The sequence below is a fragment of the Phaseolus vulgaris genome, chromosome 10 (genome assembly GCF_051622355.1).
Source record: "Phaseolus vulgaris cultivar YP4 chromosome 10, ASM5162235v1, whole genome shotgun sequence".
Lineage (NCBI taxonomy): Eukaryota > Viridiplantae > Streptophyta > Magnoliopsida > Fabales > Fabaceae > Phaseolus > Phaseolus vulgaris.
The window spans coordinates 43,492,745-43,507,533 of record NC_143507.1 but is presented as its reverse complement, the minus strand read 5'-3'; the positions used below and the strand labels follow the sequence as shown (position 1 = coordinate 43,507,533).

The 14,789-nt window shown below is 30.8% G+C and overlaps 2 protein-coding genes across 2 annotated transcripts; both read left to right on the top strand.

Moving 5' to 3' along the window:
- Nucleotides 1-2,291: 2,291 nt before the first annotated feature.
- LOC137818788 (NDR1/HIN1-like protein 26) lies at nucleotides 2,292-3,276 on the top strand. Its single transcript, XM_068622397.2, has one exon. The coding sequence runs from the start codon at nucleotides 2,354-2,356 to the stop codon at nucleotides 3,089-3,091; it is 738 nt and encodes a 245-aa protein (XP_068478498.1). The 5' UTR covers nucleotides 2,292-2,353; the 3' UTR covers nucleotides 3,092-3,276.
- A 1,466-nt stretch (nucleotides 3,277-4,742) lies between these two features.
- On the top strand, nucleotides 4,743-11,176 carry HSP60-3A (heat shock protein 60-3A). The gene is made up of 17 exons (XM_068622396.2): nucleotides 4,743-4,925; nucleotides 5,103-5,234; nucleotides 5,518-5,677; nucleotides 6,221-6,396; nucleotides 6,656-6,751; nucleotides 6,833-6,937; nucleotides 7,422-7,508; nucleotides 7,599-7,688; nucleotides 8,713-8,793; nucleotides 8,963-9,031; nucleotides 9,120-9,197; nucleotides 9,590-9,685; nucleotides 9,771-9,870; nucleotides 10,000-10,103; nucleotides 10,224-10,329; nucleotides 10,527-10,605; nucleotides 10,791-11,176. The coding sequence occupies exons 1-17, from the start codon at nucleotides 4,878-4,880 to the stop codon at nucleotides 10,891-10,893; spliced, it is 1,710 nt and encodes a 569-aa protein (XP_068478497.1). The 5' UTR covers nucleotides 4,743-4,877; the 3' UTR covers nucleotides 10,894-11,176.
- Nucleotides 11,177-14,789: the final 3,613 nt, after the last annotated feature.

Sequence of the window (14,789 nt, the reverse complement as noted above, 5' to 3'; positions counted from 1 at the left end):
TGGACCTCTTAGATTAGGCAGTTTCTTCATGCACCTCTACATTTTTCTTCCTGCATTATGTAAAGATCAAACTGTCCCTATTTTTTTTTAAAAAATCCTAAAATGCACTTGAACTGTATTTATATTTTTGCATTATGGACTATGGAATCCGAAAAAATTTCGAATTGGTACTTTCAATAAAATTTTGGATCTACCAATCCGTAATTCAAAATATACATTTCACATTCAAAAATCCATCATTAAAAAAAACATTCCGGATCCATCAATCCATAGCAGAATTAGGCTTCCGGATTCAGCAATCTGGAAATCAATAATTTATGCAAAATTTGCTTTCGGAACATTCCCTCATCCAAAAAAAAAATGATTCAGTTCTAGATTGATGAATCCGTAGCACACTCTCAGATCCCGATTTCCGGTAACCATGGTGCCCTTTTTCAAATAAAAGGTCAATGCCAGTTTCGGGATTTAAAAAATTGTTGAGGTGTAGGAAGAAAAACGTAGGGGAGCAGGAAGAAGAAGCCCTTAGATTAACATTGTTGGGCTGTAATTTGTCTGCTAGACCCGATCACTAGTAGGTGGAGGTGGCTAAAGAAAACTAATTAAATGTTGAAGTTGGGCCTTGGTGGAATCAAGCCCAAAATATGAATGGAAATTAAGCCCAATATGAAGTTTTGTGGTTGCCACTTGTGTTGAATAATCATGAAAAAAAATCGGTAAGTAGAGAATATATTTGTCTGCAGAGCGTTCAGAAGCAGTACTCATATTTTTGGCACGCTTAAAATAATTTAGTCAAATAATTTATAAAAACTAAATAGCTTGTAAGAATTTATTTTTCTGGCAAGTTTTTGGAAATAAAATATATTTTCAATTATAAATATCTCAAATATACTGCTCAGAAACCTCTTATCTTATTCATAATTGTACCAGTTTAAAATGGTTTTCACAATGAAAGTTGAACATAAAACTTTCTACAAAATAGATTGAACTAGAGTTTTTAAACGTGTGAATAGCTTCCAAATCAGTTTAACATATTTTATTTTTAAATATATATAAAAATAACTTAACATAAGTGCTTGCATAATAGAATAATAGACAATTATTCGATAATTATTTAATTGTTTAAAACGTTTTTTCTACCATTTATTTTTTCAAACACATCTCAGAGGAAAGGGACATATCACAAGAAGAATTAGATTATCATGAATGTTAACAGTATTTGATGATTCTAAATTGTTATAGAGATTATTTTAATGGCAAAAAATAATTAATATTTATTATCTAAATTAAATAGTATTTAAAAAATTAAAAAAATCATTTAATCTAAAGAAAATTTTATTATTAATTAATAACTTTCAAATTAGTATCTAATTAGTTATAAAACTTTTAGTTAACAACTAATTTAGCTATTAAACTAAACTTTGTTATTTTTGGTGAATTACTTAGCAGTTGAATTAAAGATGAATGAATATAAAAGGTAGAAAAGTAAAAGAAGTAATGGAAGGTGTGGAATCAATTTCAGTGAACAAAAAAAAAAGAATAAGATAATGAATCAATTTGGCATTAGCTGGTTGGTTACTTCTTACATAACTTTCACTGTGTTATTTTCTATGGGACTGCTTACCCTAATGGGATCTTATGTGTCTTTTTCTCATCTTCATTCATTTCGTAAACACATTGTACCTTAGATCACTTCAAATGAGGAAATCTGATCAATTTTTGGCTGTGGATAGTAATAATATTAAAAAGCATCTCATTTCTAGTAATAAGTGGCAAAAAATTTCCCATATAAGATATAAGATGTATGAATGTAGTTTTTTTATTAGAAAAAATAATTAAAATAAAAAAAATCAAGTATCACCTAATTAATAAAGATTCAGTCGGACTGTATAATGACTAAAACCAATAAAAATTTTCTCGAAATCAACTAATTATAAACTCTAAATTCTAAGAGATAAACTATCATATTAACTATTGAACATCTGACTAATAAAGATTCTGTCAGACCTAAAACTAATAAAAATTTCATCAGAATCAACTAACTCTACTAACGCTAAATTCTAAACCCTAAAAATTTTATTAGTGTAAATTCTAAACCCTAAAACCTAAATAAGGAAACAATAATAGAAGTATAACCAAAGAATACATGCATGTAATACCATATTGAGAGTGAGTGAAAGAAGATTGTGTTGGAATGTTGGCATCTCTTGTTTCAAGGTATCACACTCAAGCACCCTTCAAATTCACTTTAACTACATCTTTTAACGTTAATCCACACATCATAAATTCACGCACCTCACAATTTTCTTAAAATTCTCTCTCCATTTGAAGCCCTAAACCTAAAACCAAAACCACCATGACTGATAGGGTTCATCCTTCTGCCAAAACCACCAAGCCAACATTCCCGGCAACAAAATCCCAGCTTTCTGGCGCCAATCGCCCCACCTACCGCCCCCAACCGCCCCGCCGCCGCAGCAGCCGCGGCTGTGCTTCCACCCTCTGCTGCTACCTCCTCCTCATCCTCCTGCTCCTCCTCCTCCTCATTGGCGGCGCCGGAACCGTCTTCTACTTCCTCTGCCACCCCCAACGCCCCTCATTCTCCGTCACCTCCCTCAAACTCTCCTACTTCAACCTCACCTCTCCCTCCACCTTCAAGGCCAGCTTCGACCTCACTCTCTCAACTACCAACCCCAACCACAACATCCTCTTCTCCTACGATCCCACTTCCGTCTCCCTCCTTTACGCCGACGCCACGCTCGCCACCGCCACCATCCCCTCTTTCCTCCACCACCAGAGGAACACTACCGTGCTCCAGGCCCACGTCACCAGCACCGAGGAAGAGGTGCAGAGCGACACCGTGACGGAACTCAAGAGGAGCGCGAAGAGCAAGAGCGAGGTGGCGCTAAAGGTGAAGTTGGAGACGAAGGTGGAGGCCCAGATGAGCGTACTCCAAACCCCCGGCGTCGGAATCACCGTTTTATGCGACGACATCGCCGTGACTCTCCCCGACGGCGAGAAACCGGCGTCGGCGTCGGTAGAGAATACGGCGTGCGAAGTGGATGTGAGGTTCAAAGTCTGGAAATGGACCGTATAAATACTGATACATACGTATACACATATATATACACATATATATACATATACATATTGTGGTTTTATGATTTTTTTTTTCTCTTTTTTTCTTGATTTTTTTTCACTATGTTGTAATTTCTGATTTTTGATTTGGTATTAATGATGATTAAATGCTTGTTCGTGGCAAGGAACATGATTCAGATTCAAGTGTTGTGTAATATATTTTAGATTTAACTTATTTTAATAGGGTTTGCCTAAATGATCAATCAACTTTAAATATCACTATTACAAAATTATTTAACTACATATTTTTTAATAATTAATTAAATTTCAATTTAGAAACTATTTATGATTAATATAAACTAATTTAAAAATTAATAACTTTTTTTAATTTTTAAAATAATGTCTAATTTAATTATTTTAACAACTAATTATTTTTATCTTTTATTTAATGATTTTCTAATAAAATATATTAAATTTATATAATTATTTATTTATTTTTATTATTAAACATATTGATTGACATTTATAGATCAAACTTATAAGATTGATTGATTGATTGTTCTAGGATTTTATTAAAAAAAGTTTATAAATAAGTAATTTTATTTGTATATTGTATACACATAATTATAATACATGTACACATATATTGCATAATAATATGAAAATTGTAATTATCAATATGATTATTTGGACAAAGAATATTATAAAGTCCATTTTTATATTTTGACGGTATTCAATATTTTATTTCCATTTTTTACTTGCAATTTTTATTTATTTTAATCTTTGTAATTTATTAGTATTTTTTAAGTGATGAGTTGTTTGACATAATAATAAACTACCGAGAAGAGTTAAAATAATAGCTCGACCCCTTTATTTGTTAATGTTTTTTAAAATACTTTTATGAAGGTAAAAAAAAATATATATATATATATTTTATAATAAAGCTTTTTTTCTTTTTAAATTTTGGAAATAATTTTTTTTTATTTTCTTAAAATTTTAAAAAACATTTTCTTTTAACATATCTTTATTCTCTTAAAATTCTTAAAAATAGATTGGAAATATGGAGGAAAAGGGTAAATATGTCATTTTAATAAGAAACAGAAGGAGAGTGTATTTAATAAACAAGGGTGTCTGAATAAAAGGAGCCATTTTCTTATTAGGTTGGGCTATGTGACTAAATATGGCTAGACTATTGCAAATTTTTCCTTTACAAAATTCATATTTTCCTCTTGCATTACTTACTTTTAAAAATATTAAAATTATCTTGATATATATATATATATATATATATATTTTAGTTCTGGAATACAGAATCAAGAGATTTCATGGATTAAATAATCTAGAATTTTACAATCCAAAATACAAATTTTATATTTTATAATATGCAATTTGAATGAAAAATTTGTATTAGTAATTTAGCAATCCACAATATAAATTTTCCAAGATGCAAAATTCGTGTTTCAAATTATATAATTCAATGTAAAATACATTTGTATTTTACATTGTGTAATTAGTAACGCAACATTTGTATTATGGATTGTATAATTCAAAATACATATTTTGTATTCTAGATTATGTAATATACCAAAAAACTAAGGGATAATTTTGATATTTCTCAAAGTAAGAGGTGTCGGAAGAAATGATGGGGGTGCAGGGAAGAATTTGCCCTTGAGTATAAACAGTTTTCCAGAAGCAACAAAGAGAAGGAAAAAAAGCTTAAACCCTCTGCAAAGCCCTACTTCTTCCATTGGTCGCCATTTCTGATTTCATTTCCAAATCAATTGTTGCTGCAAACTGCAATTGCAATGTATCGATTAGCTCGTAGAGTAGCTTCTTCCTCCGCCAAGAACCTCGTAAGAATCTTCCCTTTATTCTTTCCTTTGCTGTGTAGTGGATGAAACTGAGTTTGCTTCTGCATTTTCAATTGCCATAGATTTGTTTTGTTATATCATTATAGTACAAAATTTTTAGAAGGGTGTCAGTAATCTCACTCTGAGTGACAGAGGAATTGACTTGATTTTTGGGGACAGGTATATGGTAGGGTGTTGTCAAGCAGAAATTTTGTGAGCAAGGATATCAACTTTGGGGTTGGGGCTCGTGCTGCAATCCTCCAAGGTGTAACTCAGGTTGCTGATGCTGTGAAAGTAACCATGGGACCCAAGGTAACACACACACAGATTTATATTGCCATGGCCTTATTTTGTTGTTGAATTCAATTTTGCCAACGTGTCTCTAACTTGTCCTTTTGGTAGTTCGTTATTTGCTTGTATGGAATTTGGATGACAAGTTTGGATGTTTTAATAGATATATGTAATTTTTGTGTGGTTCAAAGTTATTCATTATTGTTGTTGTAATGAGTCTGGATGAGAAAGGTTGACAAGAGAAGTTGATGTGATGAGGGGTAACTTTCTTGTTTTCTCTTCTGTTTTGAATTGGTTGAATCAGGGTCGCAATGTGATAATTGAGAGAAGCCGTGGGAATCCCAGGATCACGAAGGATGGTGTGACTGTGGCTAAAAGTATCAAATTTAATGACAAAGCCAAAAATGTCGGTGCTGATCTTGTCAAGCAGGTGGCCAAGGCTACCAACACTGCTGCTGGAGATGGTGATTACTTTTCTTTCAAACCCTAACCTTTTATGTTGAAAGTGTCCCATCATTGCTCATTTGAGTTTTTATTTTTCCTGATAATAGTACTTCATTATAAGTTCTCTAAAAGCATCTTCTGGGACTGAAGAATTGAGATCTTTTTCAATCTCAGGGTAATTAACAGAGACTTGTCTGTAAATTAGTCATCAACCAGTAGTCCCTGAGGATGGTGTTTCTTAAACAGATTTGATATATAACTTGCTTAAGTGATCTTAAACATCTTAACAAACAAATGAGAAAAATATATAACTAAGAAGATCATGCCCAATGGTGGTTATTATTACTCTTTGATTAAGTTTCTTGAATTAATATTTTTCTAATATTATAATTTAATATGCTTGAAAATATTATGATAATCTCCTCTGAAAATTTCCACCCTATTTCATTTTAGGTGGAAAACTTAGAGAGACGAACATAGTTATATTTTCCTTTATCTATTCCCTTTTCTTTTTTGTAACCATTCATAAATCTTACAGGTCGATGTTTCTTCTTTGATTACAGGTACAACTTGTGCAACTGTTTTGACTCAGGCAATACTCACAGAAGGATGCAAATCAATTGCTGCTGGCGTAAATGTTATGGATTTACGAAGTGGAATAAATAAGGCAGTTGATGCTGTAATTACTGACTTGAAAAGCAGAGCATTGATGATAAGTACACCAGAAGAGATAACCCAGGTTCAAGAGTTTTTTTCTCAAGAAAACATTTCATTCACTGAGTACATTTTGGTTAAGAAAATTGATTTACTACATGATATGCCTCTTGCTTGCCTCCTATTATTAATTATAGGTTCATAGGCATTGAATATTTTTGGCATTAGTTACCCTTTATTTATAAAAGAAGCTATACTGCTACTTATCTTCCTGATGGATAAATTAATTGTCATTCATTATACCAGTTATATTTTGTTTATTGCTACTAATTTCTGACAAGTAGGTTGGAACTATATCTGCAAATGGGGAGCGTGATATTGGAGAATTGATAGCAAGGGCAATGGAGAAAGTTGGGAAGGAGGGAGTCATTACTGTTGCTGTAAGCAATATAGCTCATTTTTGTGAACTTATTACACACCATAGTTTCAGTCCAGGGTATCTATAATTTTAAAACTTTTAGGACGGGAATACTTTGGATAACGAGTTGGAAGTGGTAGAAGGAATGAAGCTAACCAGAGGCTACATATCTCCTTATTTTATTACTGACCAGAAGACCCGCAAATGTGTAAGCACACAATTATTCTTTGTTACATACGTAATATGTCAAACATTCTCAGAAAATGAAGTAGTATGTTGTATTACAGTAGATCAACCTTTGATTAACATCTAATGATGGTGTGACAAATGTTCTCTTATTTTTAGTGTATGAGTATGTATTGCAAAGTTTACTTTGTCTACTGTGAAGTTCCTACCTTTCCTCTGTCAAAGTAGTCTTTCTGTTTTTCTATCTTACTATCATGTAGTCATTGGTAGGAACATAGGGTTCCGTTCATTTCTCAAAACCTATTTTCATTTTTCAAAGTGGTTTTTTGTTGATATTTGTTATTAATGGCTTCATGCTTAGCTATTTGATTTAATTTGACAAAAGTGTCTTGGTTTTATTTAAGCATGATGCACATCATGCAAATGAAAAGGTTCATTCAATTTGGTTTACTTTATTTGCGTTCAGAATTATGTTATATCAATAACGTTAATTTTGATTTTGTTAGGAATTGGAGAACCCCTTCATTCTCATCCATGACAAGAAAATTTCAGACATGAATTCACTGCTGAAAACACTGGAGCTTGCAGTAACGGTGGATAAACTATTCCTGATTCAGTGTGCTCATTTTCATTTGCAATTTCTGCATTCTCATTATTTACTTTACTATTTTAATGTTAATCAGAATAAAAGACCACTCCTAGTTGTTGCTGAAGATGTAGAGAGTGATGCATTGGCTATGCTCATACTCAACAAGCATCGTGCTGGGCTTAAGGTGATCCATATCACAGCTCTTTGCCTTAACTGAAATGTTGAAAAAGAAAACTGAATTGAATTGTTATATTAGTTTAGTCTTTAAAAGCTTAATTGTTTCTAAATAGAACCAAACTGGACTGTAACTTATGAGATTGGAAAATATACTTTAGTATAAAATGTCTATTGGTAATAATTCAAACAATTAATATAGTTCTAGCAATTCAAAACAATTTATACTCGTTCAATTTGATTTAGTTCACTCAAACCATGATTCAATTCAATTCATTTAAAAACTTATACAATCAGTTCTATTGATCCACTTTTAAAGTTTAACTTAGTTTTAAAATAGTTTAGTTCAATTTATGCATTTTGCCCAACCCTACTGCCTGCTACTTGAATTTGCTTTCTTGTCTTGTTCTCCTGTCTCTTTATCTTCCATTTTGTTTCCCTCCATTTTATGTTGGGTTTTGATGTTACTTGAGGATTAGTGTTGAGTAGATAGAACAACAAACTAAAGACAATACCACCCATCTGCAAGTGGCTACATAAAGTTAGTTCAAACTGTGCATTGTCTGTTTACTGTCATTATCATCTTTCCTTGCATCTAAATTCCCTTGAAAAATGTCCCAAATTCCTAAGGTTTCAATCACTTAATACTATTTACTTGGAAGTGAGAAAATTCCATGCTTAAAACCTTTAGGAATGATAAGATTTTTATTTATAAATGCATATACATAAATATAAATGAGTGGAGACGTATTAGATTCTCAAGTCCCACCTATTTATCGAAATATATAGTAAACTTTAATATATGTAGAAGAATTTTGACTACCAAAAGTGAATTTTCTGGTAGTAGTTTTAAAGTGTGTGTATCTGGTGCATGCTTTCTTTTTCTTGTTTGCATGTTTGTTTAAGGTAAGTATTATTTTTGTATTTGTAAAATGTCTTATATGTTTGACCTTAATATGACAAGCTATTTGGAATTTTTTTGTGTGTATATACTTGTTTTCCTCATTCTTTGATTTCAAGTTTCTTAACTTTAGGTTTGTGCTGTGAAAGCTCCTGGTTTTGGGGATAGTAGAAGGGCAAATCTAGATGATCTTGCAACTCTTACTGGAGGAGAGGTTGTTTTCTATCCAGATTTTATTTGTCATATGCTGCATTTGGGTTCCCATTGGGTGCCTTCTTTTTACTTTTCAAGATTTTAATAGCAACTAATCTATTCAAGGTCTAGCAATTGGGGCTACAGCTTGTTGTATGTTATGAAAAAGGTTATGATGATTTTGAAAACAGGTCATCACTGAAGAGCGTGGTTTGTCTCTTGATAAAGTCCAACCAGAAATGCTTGGCACTGCAAAAAAGGTATGTGGCTTGAACCAAGTACCAAGATAAGTAATATTTGGTTCTTCAAACTGTTATATAATATATAATCTATTATAATGTGCAACAGGTTACTGTCACCGTTGATGACACTATTGTTCTACATGGTGGTGGGGATAAGAAGGCCATTGAAGAGAGATGTGAACAGGTATCTTTTCTTTTGAAAGATTACATTTTTATGTGTACACAATTTATTTTCAAGTATTCTAAAACATTCAGCTGAGTAATTTATATATATATATATATATTATGTTGTAGTTATTTTCTTATAGATTTCATAACAGTTATTTTATGTTTAGTGGGCTCATGCCATTTAGTGTTTTGTGCATACCTTAATGTTTCTAATGTTGCAGCTATGTAGATCAAGTGATGTTCGTCTGTAGATTTTAAAATTATACATAATGATATTTCAGTTTCAAAGAGTTGACATGTCATGATAATATTTGCCATTCTCTAGATGGCTTTCATGTGACTTCTAGTAAAAAAATTGTTGAATTATTCATACAATTAAAATGTTTAATTATCATAATTCTTTTGTAGCTAAGGACAGCTATGGAAAACAGTTCTGCCATGTTTGATAAAGAAAAAACACAGGAACGGCTTTCAAAACTATCGGGCGGTGTTGCTGTTTTCAAAGTTTGTCACTCATCCTAAAAATTATTAGTCTATAATGATTAATTATATTCATTACCTCACATGGAAGATGCAACTAAATGTTCAGGTTGGAGGGGCTAGTGAGGTTGAAGTTGGGGAAAGGAAAGATAGAGTAACAGATGCTTTAAATGCCACTAGAGCTGCTGTCGAAGAGGGAATTGTTCCAGGTAATTCATTTTTTCCTTCTTTCTGATGGGATAATAAGTCCAAGGAGGCAAGGGTTTGCAGTTTGTATTCTCATTCCCACTCTAAGACTCGTTCATCTATCAAAGTTAATATGTAATTGTTTGAACTAGGTGGTGGAGTCGCTCTCTTATACGCTACCAAAGTCTTGGATAACCTTCAAACTCAAAATGAAGATGAAAAAAGAGGAGTACAGATTATTCAGAATGCACTCAAGGTAGTACCATTCTCACCCCTACTTTATATTGTTGCATAAAGCATTGCTCTCTCTTCTTGATAATGACATTTTTACTTGTTTGGTAGTTTTTCATCCTCTGACAATGCATGTTATTTATAGGCGCCTACATTTACAATAGCTTCCAATGCTGGTTTTGATGGTGCTTTGGTCCACAGCAAATTATTGGAACAAGATGATCATAATTTAGGTTTTGATGCCGCTAAAGGTTTGTTACCATACTAGTTTGCATATATAAGATGACACAGAAATCCATTACCATCATTATTTGCCACCTGTTAGTACTGTGCTTCCCGTTATCAGCTACTATCTTTCTAAAATGTAAATTCTGAATACTTATTACTGAATGATGGTTTTGAAGTTATCTCATTATGCTGCTTAGTTGGTGCTTTTTCTGTAAAGCAGGTATCTATGTTGATATGGTAAAGGCTGGAATAATAGATCCTCTTAAAGTTGTTAGAACAGCTTTGGTAGATGCAGCCAGGTAAAACCATATCATCGCATGTTTCTGTGTAAAGTATTGGAAAAGCTTCATAAACTGAGGTTGTTTTATGAACTGCACAAATTTGAATCTTATATAACTAAGGGTGAATACAAGTCATGTTCATTGTAGAGACAAACATATTATTATTATTATTTTTTGGATTTAACTATTTTGTTCTCATGCAGTGTTTCATTGCTACTGACAACAACCGAGGCAACTGTGGTGGAGAATCATGACAAATATAAACCTCCTAGTCGGGTGCCAGATATGGATGATTTGGACCTCTAAACTGCTTCACCAAATGATGAAAATAATTTTTGTACCAATATCGATTTTGCTTTTCCCTTTAAAGGATTTAGCTGAGGCTGAGGTATAAACTTGGTTGGCAAAACCTTTGTATTTTAGGAAGTGAGGTAAAAATCATGCAACCTTCATTCTTTTATAAAAAAAAATATGATTGAAAGGTAGCCTGACAGAAACACAGTAGAAGATGTACTGAGTTTTTGTGTTACACTGATGCACATTCTTCTATTTAACAATGATTTTGAGAAACAATTCATGCTGCTGCTAATGCTCGTGCTCATGCTGTGATATTTTCAATTCTCAAAGGTGGTAACATACTTTCTTTTCTTCTGTACTTTTCAACTCAAGGTATTCTTTACTTGGCGTGGTCCTGTTTATTAGGGTTCCTACACATGTTCTAACTTTCAATACCGTTATGCTCCATACAAATCTTATGAATTTAGAAATAAATATATATAGTAAATGATAAGTTTAAAATTAAATAATATAAAAAAATAAAAATAATAGTATTGAGATTTATGAGATTCGGACACTACTCTTCACCAAAACTTCTAAGACACTCGTAAGATACATATAAATGAAATGTCCAATTCAAAAAACATTTGTTGGATTTATGACAATTCTAGTAGGGTTCTAACACAATTTTAAAAAAGAGAAATACATTAATTTTTCAAAAACTCAAATTTATTGTATATATTATGATTATAAAAATAAAGAACAAATCTTTTTGAACCAGTCATGAAAAACATCTTTATGTTAAAAAAAAAAAATCTGAAACATACTTGTGCACATAAATTTCTGTCCTATATTTTAGAAATTATATATATCTTTGTGTCCGTATCCGTATTTGTATCAATGTCTATACTACATTGAGAGTTTTAATATGGTTATATAAAAAATGTGATACATAGATTGAATGTATGATTACCCATACCTATAACACCCTCCAACTAGGTCTGTGGTGCGCATGTCAGATTGGTAGATGATGGTGCGCACCGCTTGGTCCTTGTCGTGAGGTTGGCAACCTTGATGATTTTGTTGATTTTAGTTTTAGAGACAAAAATAAATAATTATTATGTTGGTATGTTTAAATTAGTTTTTATTATTAATAAATAGTTTCTAAATTGGTAATTATCAAAAATTTGTAGTTAATTATTTTTCAATATTTAAATTGTTATTGTAATTTTTTTTATCTTTATCTCTAATATATCTCTAATAAAATTGTTATAGTAATGAAATGTTTTTCAACTTATCAATCTATTTTGTTTTTTTTTTTTTATATTTTTTTCATCTTTATCTTACTACGTGTGCTTTCTATTTCTTATTACTGGAATGAATTTGTTGGAGATTATATATTGTTCTCACACCAATAGAAACACTCTAATATATATTAATAAAATTAATGTCAATAAAAACAAACTCTAATTGAGTTAAAATAAAAATAATAATGTCAATGTTAGTTGAAAAAACTTTGAATAACATCATTGACCTACATTTAAATAATAATAATAATAATAATCAATGTAAATTAAAAAGAAATCTATCAAACATTAACTAAAATAATCCTAATTGACTCAATGAGAAAAAAATGTTTTACATCAATTGAAAACATTCTTGAAGTCGATTAAGAAAATTCTTACTAACCTAAACCGAAAAATAAACTAGTTAGCTTACATCAATAAAAAAAATAAAAATAACCCACGATTTCGATAGAAAATTTTCTTGATGAACTTTGGCCTAAAAAAATGATCGACTTAGGAAAGTGTAAAAATAATGTGGAACCAATAATATATTGATCAAAGCTAAATTAACATTGAGTAGATACAACTAAAGTAAAATCGAACTAAATAAGAATTATGAAAAAAAGGGAATAAATATAAAATGAGAAAATTATGAAACATTTTTAAAAAAATGTTTATATGTAGAAACTTAAATTTTATTTTAAATAATAAAATTGCTTTAATAAATTTATAGAAATTCAATTTAGTTTAAAATTTATTATTCAAATAATATATTTTATTATAAAAAAATTAAAATTATTTATGAAATAAATTAATTTTTATTTTTTTTAACTTAAACACACTTTAAATTATAATTTTTGAAATCACCCTCTCATCAAAAGAATAATATTACAGAGCTTTATATAATGTTTTCTTGACACATACGTGATAAAAAAGGACAAAACACACTAATAGAAAAATGCTTGAATTTCATTTATGAACATAGTATATATATCACACCAAATTCTAGAAGGATCATAACTAATTTCTTGTTCAGTTATTCCCATGAACAACTAGACACATTTGGGTACATTTGTCCAACATAATACTTATTATTTTCATAAATTTTAACATATTTAATAAATTTATTTAAATTTAACACAAAACTATTTTCTATAATATTTTTTATTTTTTTATTAAAAAATAAAAGTAATTATAAATATTATATATTAAAAAATTTAATTAATTCAAACTTAAAAAAAACAAAATAATATCACAATTCATTATTTAAATATTTCTTTAATAATAAGATAAATTTTTAATCTTACACATTTTATTTCAACCATCACATTACAAATTTCAATCACCAAATATACATGATTATTATATAATTATAAATTAAGAGCGAAAGACTTATAAGGGATGAAGGTGAGTGTTAGAAAGCACAAGCACAACAACCACAGCATGTTGTGATGCAACACTTGGGCAGAGGCAGTGAAAGGCATGTCTTGAAGCAGCCCCAAACCCTTTGTCCAATGCAGTAGAAACTCAGCACACTTCCACCTGGAAGCTTAACGCAGCTCATATACATGGAGTTGTTCCCCTTCCCCCCTGTGAATCCACTATTGTTCAAGCACCCTAAGGTCCTTTGCTTCCCACTGTTTTTGCTTGAGAACATGCTGTTGCTAATGCCAATGCTGTGATATTTTCAATTCTCAAACCTCCTAACTATATATATATATGCATACCAGAAGGATTGTATCTGATATAGAACTTTGTATCTGATTCCTCATTGGTTTTGTGATAAACTTTGTATCTGATTCTATTATTCTGTTGCTCCTACTTAAATGCCAGAAATGATAATATAAATATATGTTTTGCTATAATTCAGATCATTGAGATCATATTATATCCCTAACTTTTTATAATACATACTAATACACCTCAGTTAACATACTTTCTTCTCTACTTTTTGCTTTTCAACTCAAGGTATTCTTTACTTGGCGTGGTCCTGTTTATTAGGGTTCCTACACATGTTTCACCTTTCAATGAATAACAACTCAATGCTGAGAATAACTCAATCTCAAAACCTACTGTCATAATAGATTCACAACTTATTTCCCAAGTTTAGCTATTCGTTTTAATGTTACAAGTCAATTTCTCCTTATTCCAAAAGCCATTCTAGGGTTGTATACAAGTATACCCTCATTTTCAAAGTATAACTTTTGTTCTATGTAATATTACTGTAACAATAGCTTTTTCTTAAGTCTATGAAAAATACATCACACGAAATCGAAAACAATATCAAGAGAGAGAAATGTAAGTTATTCTATAAGAATATATTTTGTTTTTATTGAGGATGAACTGCCATTTTTCTGAGGTGTATGTAGATATGGTAAAAGAATTTTTGTGATGTTCCAATATTTGACTCTGAACATAAACCTAATCTGTTCATTCCTTTCATTGAATCAGGCATCAAAGGAGCAAGAATACATTATTTTCATTCATGACTACAAGAAAAGAAAAAGAATTGTGTGAAAGAAATTGTGTAAATAACTCTAGCTTCGCATATAAGACTGCTGCAAACTTTTAACCACAAAACGCAATATCCTAATATGCCATCAAAATGATGTGGAAGCATCTTCTACATTCTATGCTAAA